The sequence below is a fragment of the Salvia splendens genome, chromosome 7, assembly GCF_004379255.2.
Source record: "Salvia splendens isolate huo1 chromosome 7, SspV2, whole genome shotgun sequence".
In the NCBI taxonomy this organism is placed as follows: domain Eukaryota; kingdom Viridiplantae; phylum Streptophyta; class Magnoliopsida; order Lamiales; family Lamiaceae; genus Salvia; species Salvia splendens.
In genome coordinates this window covers 17536931-17549087 of record NC_056038.1, presented here as the reverse complement: position 1 = coordinate 17549087, position 12157 = coordinate 17536931, and the positions used below count along the sequence as shown (strand labels likewise).

The 12157-nt window shown below is 39.5% G+C and overlaps 1 protein-coding gene across 1 annotated transcript; it reads left to right on the top strand.

Annotated features, from left to right (window-relative positions):
* Positions 1–4010: 4010 nt before the first annotated feature.
* Positions 4011–7721, top strand: LOC121811532 (proline transporter 2-like). Its single transcript, XM_042212413.1, has 8 exons — positions 4011–4029; positions 4112–4258; positions 4971–5195; positions 5290–5384; positions 5462–5651; positions 5826–5950; positions 6023–6238; positions 6333–7721. Exons 2-8 carry the CDS (start codon positions 4162–4164, stop codon positions 6708–6710), a joined length of 1326 nt encoding a protein of 441 aa, XP_042068347.1. The 5' UTR covers positions 4011–4029; positions 4112–4161; the 3' UTR covers positions 6711–7721.
* Positions 7722–12157: the final 4436 nt, after the last annotated feature.

The following is a 12157-nucleotide window of genomic DNA, read 5'->3' as shown; positions in this document are numbered from 1 at the left end:
TGTACGGGCTCGCTTGCCACACCGTGGCTTGATCCAGTTGCATCTTAATTGGCCCAATCAGTGACGACCGAACCTTCATTCTGGACTATGAGATTGATGATACAGACATACATGATATCAACGACACTCTCGTTGTATAACAATAATAATAAGAGTTTATTTGTTAATCAAGTAGGTAATATTGTTAAAAAAATGGAATATAATTTATGAGAATATGATTTTTAAAGATATGATTATTCGTAAATTATATATCAGGTATTTAGAAAAGCCAAGGAAAATCGCTTGGATTTTAAATTAATGGAGTATTTATTATCTAGATTCTAATTAATTAATAATAATACAATAACATAAAATATGATCAAGAATTTTGTAAGTTAAATTAATATTTTCTTAATAAGTCATTTATCGACATAATAGTAATAGTAATAATAATAAATATATACATCAATAATAATTATAGTTAAAATTATTGTTAAGTATATTCCAATATTTTAAATATTAAATTAAAATTTTCTCAAATAAATATTAATGGTAATTACAACGATAGTAAAAATAATACTTCCTCTGTCCTCTAAAAATTGACAAAGTTGTGCATGACACAAATTTTAATGTGCAATTGGTAATATAAGAGAAAGATAAGAAAAAGTAAGAGAGAAGGGGAAGAGGTAGTGGCAGTGGATTATGGGGTCCACATTATTAGTAGTTCAAAACTTTTCCTATTTAGACACTAATTTTGAGGGATGATCCAAAATGAAAAAATTAGTGTATTTTTTTGGGATGGAGGAAGTAATATTAATTATGTATAACTTTAAATGTATATTAGTATTTCCTTAATAAGTAATAACAAGGAAATTTGCATGTGTTTTGAAAAATAATGCACATAAAGTGAATACATGGTACGTTATTCTCTACTTTAATTATTTATTTTTATTTTTATTTTTCTAAAACATTTGAAAAAGAAATGTCGCATTTCAGATGAGACTGATAAACAGTATCTTATACTTTATTAAGATACTTTATTTTATGTATGCATACGGTTCAAAAATCGGCGGTTCCGGTTCGGAAACGGCGGTTCACGGTTTCAGAAAATCATTGAACCTGAACCGGCCAGGCAGGGGTTTAGGCGGTTCCGGTTCCGGTTCAAAAAACCGCCGGTTCCTGCGGCGGTTCAGGGCCGGTTAAATATTTTTTTTTGCATTTTAGTCTTTATTTATCTATGAAATGTGCGTAAACAAAATTCAATCAATAACGATGAAAATAGCATTTTTATTGATAAAAATTTAAACGAGCCTACTAGTTACAACAATTACAATTTACAAAAGACTTGTAGTTAGGCATGCTCAAGGGTCGAAAACCGCCGGTTCAGGGTCATGAACCGGCGGTTCAAGGGTCGGGGAATGTATGAACCTGAACCGGCCCGCCTAGCTCCCGGCGGTTCCGGTTCCGGTTCAAAAAACCGGCGGGTTACGGGGCGGTTCAAAACCGCCGGTTTTCGGCTTGAACCGCCGGTTCCGGGCCGGTTCGACGGTTCGACGATTTTTTTTTTTTTTTTTGCATTTTTCAACTTTTCAATTTTAATCAACTTACATTACACTTTTCAAGTTTGTTTTTTGTATGAAATGTGAGTAAATAAAATTGAAAAAAATACGGATAAAGTTGCAATTTTATTGAAATTGCATGTTTACAAATTACACGTTACAAGTTACAACAATTACAAATTGAAAACATATGGCGGTCTTGAAGTCTTAAACTAAATTTAAATACAAATGAGACTACTAGTGAAGAACTAATTACAAATGACAAGAAACGATGTTGAAGTTCTTAAACGTATAAGTGTATTATATATATACTCTTAACCGGCGAAGAAGATCTTTCTACATAACTAAATTAAGGACACCTTTAGCAATTCAACTTTAAATGTTGAGTTTCGTCTAACAATCAACAAATATAGTAAAATTGTCAAAAGTTTCCCTCATTTAGCCGTATAGAGAAATATACTTCATCGACTAGACTATATACAAATACAATTATGTAATTGTTTTTGCATATACAAAAACATATGGCGGTTCAACCCTAAACCGGCGGGTTGTCCACGGTTTCCGTCAGAAAACCGCCAGTTTCTGACCGAAAACCGGCGGTTTCTGACCGGTTTTGCAGGCCTACACACTGACCCTACGGCCTAGCCTCTGAAAAGTTGCCGGAACCGTCAGAAACCGGCTCCCGAACCGGCGGTTTACCCCGACAAACCGGCGGTTTACCCCTCAAACCGGCGGTTTACCCCGCGAACCGCCGGTTCCAACGGCTATACTAAACCCCTACGCGAACCCCCTTTGAACCGGCGGTTCGAACCGCTGGTTTTGAACCGCCGGTTCAGGTTCAATATATTGCCGAACCTGAACCGGCCCTTCCGACCCTTCAACCCTTCTGCCGGTTCAACCCGCCGGTTCCGGGCTCGGTTCCGGTTCATGAACCGGCGGGCCCGAACCGGCGGTTAACCGCCGGGCCGGGTCGGTTTGTGCATGCCTACTTGTAGTCTTTAAACAATAAATTTAAATATACTTGTAAATTTCAGCGAGACTACAAAGAAGCTATTTACAAATTACAAAAAACACTTGAAGTTTTGAACAATAAATTTATAAGTATATACTCTTAGTCGGCGAAGGACATATTTCTACATAACTAAATTGAGGATACCTTTAGCAATTCAACCTTATGTTGAGTTTAGTCTAACAATCAACAATCATGGTAGAATTGTCAAAAGTTTCCCGAATTTAGTCTTATAGAGAAATTTCCTTCACCGACTAGATAGTATATACAAATTCAATAATTTAATTGTATTTACATATTTTTAAAGTTGAAACAAATGAAAAAAAGAAATAAAGGAAAAATGACTTGAGCTCAACTTAAATTTAAAATTTAAGTTGAGGTGCCTACGTATCTTCAATACTCAATTGCATTGGGAATCAAAGCCCACATAGTTCTTTTACCTGTTGGCAATAGGGGCATGCCCATATTCGATCAGATGAATTGTCTTCATATGACGGATGAGAGTACGATATCCCCCACCATCATTAAATTTGTAGACTTTCTTGCGGTAGTTACAACGTGCATTAAACTTCGATGTCATCTCTTGAGATAGTGGATCAACACTACTAGACACTATTGGGACCTTCTTATAGTGTTTAACAAATATAGACATAGTTGATGATAACTTAGACTTTTTACTGCTTTGCGGTGCGGATGGAGGAGGAGGATGCATGTCCTCGTCACAAGAAAAAGACATATTGAAATTGAAGTATGAGAATGAGAGTAGAAAATAGAGAATGAGAAGAGAAATCCTTGTCAGCGTAAGAACAAGGTGAATAGAAATGATGGGGAAGGGGTATTTATAGGAGAAAAATTAGAAAAAATCATATTTAAAAAAAATTAAACTGGCTGAACCGCCGGTTCAGTCCACGGTTTCTGACAAAACCGTCGGTTTCCTAACATAAAACCATCGGTTTTTTACCACTTTTATGCAACACTACACCTAAAAAGCCTAGGACCTAGCCGGAAAACCTACTTGAACCGTTGAACCGGCGGTTTCGGTTTTTCAAATTCTTGAACCTGAACCGAACCGTCCCACGGTTTGAACCGCCAGTTCCGGTTCCGGGTTATGAACCGGCGGTTTGATTCGGTTTGTGCATGCCAACTTTATAATATTATACTCGCGTCGTTACACATGGAGTAATATTTTTACAAAAGACAATGTAGTCTCTGTGTTTATGCCGACAACATTCTTTTTGCATCAACCTCAGAAAAAGCCAAAAATCGGAAAACGGCAAATGTGGGGCCAACTACCGACTCCACGTGGCACCTCTTAGAAAACAACAAATCCCATAAATCCGACGTGGCGCAATCAGAGCCGTTGATCGAATCAAATCGTTGGCCCAACATTATGACTCACACAAACTACGATTGCCAAAATATCTATATATGGAGGAGCACCCAATGAATGGAATCCCGCAGCCATTTGTCCTCTCCAAAATCGTGAGCTCACTTCTTTTTATTCTGTGTAGTTGGCTTTATTTTTTCTCTTTTTTTTTAATTGTTGACGAATACTCCTACATAGTTGTGTAGTGTAATAACGGTGTTGAAGGAGGAGGAGGCGACGCGGTGGAAATGGAAATGGAAATGGAAATGGATGTTCCCGAACAAGTGCATTCCGATCATCATTTGGATATTGAAATTCCGGATACTGCACATCAGATTAGCCACGGTTCTCTTTCATTTCTTGTTTTTTTACTAACTTTTTTCATTTTCTGTTTTGGCTTTATGTCATACTCCCACCACCGCTCCAATGTAGTTGAGCCATTTATTTTAAGCACATAATTTAAGAAATTGATGTTTTAAAGAGGTTAAAAAAAGAAAGAATAAAGTAGGAAAGATAGATAAAGAAGTATTTGCAAAAAAAATGACTCAACTAACTTGGGACAACTCAAAAAGGAATGCGACTCAGCTATCTTGGGATGGATGAAGTATATTTTATATGGATTTGGTTCGTTTTGTGTGCTTGTTTTGTTTGTATTTAATTTTGTGTATTGTGCTCTTGTGTGTTTTGATAAGGCAAAGAAGGAAATTCACTAGCGCAACATTTAATAGACCATTTTTCCATTTTTGGATATCCACAGTTTAAATAACCATTTACTTTTTTGCATTTTTGGTATACGAACCTCACATTCCTCTATTTTTTACCCTCACAATTCATTATAAAACTATTTCTAATAATAGGTCCCACATTAATTCTACTCACTTTCTCCATTTATTTTTTTTACAAAGTCAAACAATTTCATTAAAACCCGTGTCAAGTCAAAATGACTCTTTAAATGATGGACGAAGGAAGTAGTAAAGTGACGTGGGAATTCTACTATGTTATTTTTCTCTTGTTGGATTATTTTAGGCTTAATTCACCCTCGATGATCTCAATGTAGATTCGTGGTTTCAAGTGGGATTTGTTCTCACAACGGGGATAAACAGTGCCTACGTGCTAGGATACTCCGGCACCGTCATGGTTCCGTTGGGTTGGATAGGCGGCGTTGTTGGACTTATTCTAGCCACAACGATATCTCTGTATGCGAATTCTTTAGTTGCCAACCTTCATGAATTCGGAGGAAAGAGGCACATCAGGTATAGGGACCTTTCAGGATTCATATATGGTAAGCACAAATGAGGAATGGTTACAAAATTGCTAAATCTTTGTTAGGATTGCATTACTTGTTTTAATAGCGTAACGATGTTTTGGTCGCGCAGGTAAGAAAGCATATGCGCTTACATGGGGACTCCAGTATGCGAATCTCTTCATGATCAATGTCGGATATATTATTTTGGCCGGGAGTGCGCTTAAGGTGACCGACCTACTGTTTTCTTACGTGTAATTCTGTTGTATAAGCTTTGATTCGTTTGATTCTGTTGCATCCTGTAGGCTGTGTACGTTCTTTTTAGAGACGACAATGATATGAAGCTCCCTTACTTTATTGCTTTAGCTGGCCTTGCATGTGGTGTCTTTGCCATTTGCATACCTCATTTATCAGCGTTGCGTATTTGGCTAGCGTTCTCTACGTTCTTCAGCCTTGTATACATTGTTGTAGGTTTCACACTCGCGCTTAAAGATGGTACAGATTTGTCCCCTTTTTTCTGTTTTCTGTTTGTTGCCATATACGACTTGCATCGTACATAAATTTATTGATTGATCGCGCGCTGTTCAGCTGCTCTGGCCGTTTCGTATGCATTATTTTTGCAGCTTCTTTTGTTAATACTTAGCTCACCGGATCATGCGTTTTCCATAGGCGTTAATGCTCCTCCCAGAGATTACAACATTCCGGGACCGAAAGTAGGTAAGATTTTCACAACTATCGGTGCAGCAGCAAACCTCGTCTTCGCCTTTAACACAGGAATGCTTCCAGAAATACAGGTAGGTTCACAAATTGAAGTCTTTAACAAATCCGAGAATGAGACTGAGTCTTTAGCGAATTCCTCTCGATAGGCCACAGTGAAACCGCCCGTTGTTCAAAACATGATGAAGGCTCTGTATTTCCAGTTCACAGTCGGGGTTCTGCCAATGTATGCCGTTACCTTCATGGGATACTGGGCTTATGGATCTGATACGTCTGCCTACTTGCTCAACAATGTTAACGGTCCAATCTGGGTGAAAACTTTTGCTAATATCTCTGCTTTCTTGCAAACGGTCATTGCTTTGCACGTAAGAACCACCACGCTTCCTATACTCATTCCAATCCATCTCTGTCAATTTTTTTTATTAAAAGAGCTGTGTTAAAACATCTTCTCGTTTCAAGATATTTGCAAGTCCAATGTACGAGTATTTAGACACAAGGTTCGGTATAAAAGGAAGCGCTCTAGCTATGCGCAATCTGTCTTTCAGAATCCTCGTGAGGGGGGGCTACTTAGCTGTCACCTCGTTAGTATCTGCGTTGCTGCCATTTCTGGGAGATTTCATGAGTCTAACCGGGGCTGTGAGCACATTCCCGCTCACCTTCATTCTTGCAAACCACATGTATCTCATTGCGAAGAAGAACCAGCTTAGTTTTCTGCAGAAGAAGTGGTATTGGCTCAACGTCGTCTTGTTCGGATGCATGTCTGCTGCAGCTGCAGTTGCCGCCTTGAGACTCATCGTTGTACACTCAACTACTTATGACGTTTTCGCCGATTTGTAAATTTCTTAAAGCCTTTATTTTGTGAAATTTGATATACATATCCAAACTAGAATATCAAGGTTACGAGTACAATATGATTGTAATACATATGTAGTTTTACCTTTTGTTGGAGAGGATCACGAAGATCACGGAGGATATTCTCCAAATTACCGAAGATGTGGGAGAATTATATTCTACCAAATTTAGGAGATACCAAATCAATGTAATTAATTGTCTTCTTCCTTGTATAGCCTATCCAAAATCCTATATATGAGTGCCTAATGTAAAATACACAGATCTGTGAATAAGAAAGAATTTCTTTTACCGATCAAAGCCTTCGTTTAACATGGTATCAGAGCAGTGTCGATCCGGTGGATCGGTCACTAGCTTGACACCTTCGGCAGAAAATTTCACAGATACAAAAAGTATGAACAAAATCCAAATACCTCAGATTCTCGATTCTGAAACACTCCTTGAATACATATCAAAGTTGATTGCTCAATACAAAGAACAACATACCACCGCTGCTGGGCAAGAACCGACCGCCGAGAGAGAATCGGTCCCTCCAGCCACCGAAAGAAGATTAGCAACACAAGCAGCCGCCGCCGCCGCTAGGAGAGAACCAGCGGCTGCCTACGCCGGAAAAAAACTTACCACCACTGTCACGCGTCACCAACCGCCGTCTTATGCCGAAGTAGTATCCAATTTCGGCACCTAATCTTCACCACCTCCGGCCGACGACTGGTGGGGAGCAGGAAGAGAAATAGACCGGAAGAAGGATGGACAACCACGAAATCAGGATGGAAATCGTGGGGAAACGACCGGTCGAGAACCAGAGGTGAATCTGGAGGGCCCAACCGACGTTTCCGCTATCCGGGGAGCCGGCAATTTCGCCGGAAGGGAAGAAACGGCAGCCGAACAGAGTAACAGAAGGGGACTGAGAGAGAGGGAGAGTCATGGCTACTCCAACCACAACCGAGTCCGTGCAGTGCCTCGGCAGGAAGAAGATGACAGTAGCGGTCACCCACCGCTTCGCCGGAGTGAACGCGCGCCGAACATGGGAGGTAACGGGTTTGGTTTTAAACCAAACCCCATGATTTCTCCTAAATTATGCCAGCCCCCCCAAAATTGTGCCAAATTAAGAACTAGACCCCATTCTTTGAAGGGAAGACCCCCAGATTACTCGAAATTAGATTTTGACCCCTTTTCTGGTGGAAATTCTGATATTAGCCCTCATATAGGTGATTTGTGTCAAAAAACCCTTTTGCTCCCTTAGAAAAAATTTCCGATGCATTTCACGTAAATAAAAGGGCTAATATGACGAAGGGTTGGATTTTTGACTGTGGGGCCACAGATACTATGACCCCAGAAAGGAATGACTTTATTAATATGGATAAGATTACCAAGACTTATATTAAGACAGCTAGTGGGGAATTGATCACTGTTGAAGGATCTGGCACTGTAGAAATATCTCCTACGTTGCGTCTCAAGAACTGTTTATATGTTCCAACTTTGTCTCAACGATTGATGTCCATCAGTCACGTTACAAGAGAATTGAATTGTACTCTCCTGATGCACCCAAATTTCTTCATTTTACAGGATATACGGACGAAGAGAATACTTGGGCGTGGCACTGAGAATTGTGGACTCTACTACGTGGACGAGATAGCTCAAATTGGTAGTGCGATGCTGGCTCACGGGTCCACGAAACAAGAGGTTTGGCTGTGGCACCGAAGACTAGGACATCCTTCCCCTGGGTACTTTAAACTACTTTTTCCGAACTTGCCTTTTCCTACTGATTTTTTTTGTGAAACTTGTGTTTTGGCCAAAAGACACCGACAGTCATTTAAACCCTCAAAAACTCGTGTGCAATCTATTTTTTCTTTGGTACATTCTGATGTGTGGGGTCCTGCACCGTTTACTGGGGGGAACGGTTTTCGATACTTCGTTATATTTGTTGATGATTGCACTAGGATGACTTGGATCTATTTCATGAAACATAAGTCTGAAGTTATGGATAAGTTTGTCTTGTTTTTTCAAATGGTCCAAACCCAATTTCATACTTCAATCAAAACTCTTCGATCCGATAATGGGAGGGAATTTATTAATGGTCCTATGACGAAATTTTTTCAAGAAAAGGGAATGGTTCATCAAACTTCTTGTGCTTATACACCTGAACAAAATGGGGTGGCCGAACGGAAAAATAGGACAATTCTGGAAATAGCCCGAGCCCTAATGATTGAATCCAAAGTCCCTCAACATTTTTGGCCAGAATCCATAGCTACATCCGTCTACCTCATGAATCGCTTACCCACGAAAATCCTAAACAAAAAGACCCCACTTGATATCCTATCCTCTTTGTCTAAAATTCCCCAACACTTGAACCTTCAACCCAAGATCTTCGGCTGCACGGTCTATGTTCATATTGCCAAACACGAGAGAACCAAATTATCCCCATGTGCTACCAAATGTGTTTTCGTTGGGTACGGGGTAAACCAAAAGGGCTCTCGATGCTTTGATCCCAGCACCAAAAAGATCATCACTACCATGAATTGTAATTTCTTAGAGACCGAACTTTTCTACCACACCCACCTTAGTAGTCAGGGGGAGAATGAGTCCGATAATTCTGTGGACTATCTAAGTTGGTTTGTGCCACTTCCAAATTCTTCGATTGAGGACCAAACAGAACCAGTTGTCACTACCGCCGAGCATGTCTCGTCAAGCGAGTCCTCTCAACCGCAATCCCTCGATCCTTCTCCGCCGATATCCGAGGTAATTGCTGAACCGAACATCCATACGGTTGATACTGACCCGGCAAATGCAGAAACATCAGAAGAAGACAACGCAGTTGACAGTGACACTGGGAGATATGTTCTTCCTCCCCGTAGCACAAGAGGAATCCCACCAAAGAGATATTCCCCGGAAAAGATTGGGAAGAAAAGCAGATACGGAGTGGCAAATTTTGTGCAAGGAAATCTGGCAAAAATGGCAAGAGCGTTCGAAGCTGCCCTATATGACGAGGAAGAGATTCCACAGTCAGCCGAGGAAGCAATGAAGCATAAACACTGGAGAGAGGCCATGCTTACTGAGATGCAGGCACTAAAGAGGAATAATACGTGGGTCAAAGATAAGTTGCCCAACGGAGTCAGAACTGTTGGCTGTAGATGGGTGTTCACGATAAAGAGAAGGCCAGACGGCACAATAGAGAGATATAAAGCCAGACTCGTGGCAAAGGGATACACCCAAACCTATGGTGTCGACTACGCTGAAACTTTTTCGCCCGTGGCAAAAATTAACACGGTAAGGGTTTTATTCTCGATCGCTGCCAACAAGGATTGGCCACTTCATCAATTTGATGTGACAAATGCCTTTCTACATGGGGAATTACCGAAACCAGTCTTTATGGAGCCCCCGCCTGGGTTCACTGACGAGTTCCAGGGAGGAGAAGTGTGTAGACTACAGAAGACCCTATATGGACTGAAACAGTCCCCGAGAGCCTGGTTTGGGAGGTTCACAGAGGTGATGAAAAAGTATGGGTACAAACAAAGCAATTCCGACCATACGTTGTTTATAAAGCGAAGAGGGGATAAAATCACGTGTCTGATCATATATGTGGATGACATGATTCTTACCGGGGATGACACCGAAGAAATGGCGGAGTTGAGGAAAAATCTATTCAGCGAATTCGAAATGAAAGATTTGGGGCCGTTGAAGTATTTTTTGGGGATAGAAGTATTGCGATCGAGGAAGGGAATCTTTATAAATCAGAAGAAATATGTGCTAGATTTACTTGCTGAAGTTGGGATGATAGATTGTAAACCCGCAGATACTCCAATGGTTCAAAACCACGGACTACAGATAAAGGAAAATGCAAAGCAGACTGACAGAGGAAGATACCAACGATTGGTCGGGAAGTTGATTTATCTAGCACATACAAGACCAGATATTGCTTATGCTGTGGGGATTGTAAGTCAGTTCATGCACGCACCCCAAGAAGAGCGCTGGGAGGCAGGTTTGCGGATTATTCGATATTTGAAGGGAACCGTCGAGCACGGGCTCCTGTTTGAGAAACATGGGCACCTACAGATACATGGATTTACTGATGCTGATTGGGTCGGAAACCCAAATGATAGGAAGTCAACAGCAGGGTACTTCACCTTTGTGGGAGGTAACCTTGTGACATGGAGAAGCAAGAAACAAAAGGTGGTGGCACTTTCTAGCGCGGAAGCAGAGTTTCGCGGTATTAAGAGTGGACTGACTGAGCTACTATGGCTGCAGAAGCTTATGAGGGAGTTAGAACTCTTTTCATCTCAAACGTGCAAGTTGTTCTGTGATAATAAGGCGGCGATAAGCATTTCCGAAAATCCAGTTCAACATGATCGTACAAAACATGTGGAAGTTGATAGGCACTTCATAAAGGACAACATTGAAGCTAAGATCGTCGAGATGCCTTATGTCAAGTCCGAAGATCAGTTGGCGGACATATTGACAAAGGCAGTGAACTCGAAGTCCTTTCGAGAAGTATTGTGCAAGTTAAGTATCGGGAATCCCATTACTTAACTTGAGGGGGAGTGTTGGAGAAGATCACGAAGATCACGGAGGATATTCTCCAAATTACCGAAGATGTGGGAGAATTATATTCTACCAAATTTAGGAGATACCAAATCAATGTAATTAATTGTCTTCTTCCTTGTATAGCCTATCCAAAATCCTATATATGAGTGCCTAATGTAAAATACACATATCTGTGAATAAGAAAGAATTTCTTTTACCGATCAAAGCCTTCGTTTAACACCTTTAGTGAACATATGTCTTAATAAACTCAGGCCACTTATTTCATATTCAAAGTTTACAATGTAGTGATGAATAATTTTGTTTAACTTTGAGAAAGAATAGCAGAAGTGTAAAATACAAAAGTAGTTGCCCAACACAGTAACCAAAGAAGTTTATCACAACAAATACTAAAACCTATGAAAAAGTTCAGAATACCAAATATTTTTATATAAGCAGTCAACTTAACCAAGTAAAAAATATACTAGTAGTCAACTATAATCAAGTTTATTATATGTCTAGAAATTTGATATGGATATGTAAATTTATTTTATTCTAAAAGTAAATCTATTATTATTTAGTTGTATTTTATGATTATTGTTAATATTATTAGGATTTGGTTTGATTTTGTTTATTTTCGTAGTTATTAGATTCTGATTTAATTTAATTTGTTTTAGTATATTATTGTAGGCTATTCTTCTAATGCTTATAACACCATAATTCAAAACTAAGACTAAATCTACACCCTTAGATTTTGAAATGAGTTGATGAGATTAAAGCTCACAAATTTCAATAAATAGTAGACAAAATATCAATAAAGGGGTAATATCGTCATTATGTTATCATATAATAATTTTTGTGGTGTTTTTTTATATCAACATAGTGTATTACAAATATCAACAATATGACATGAGAAT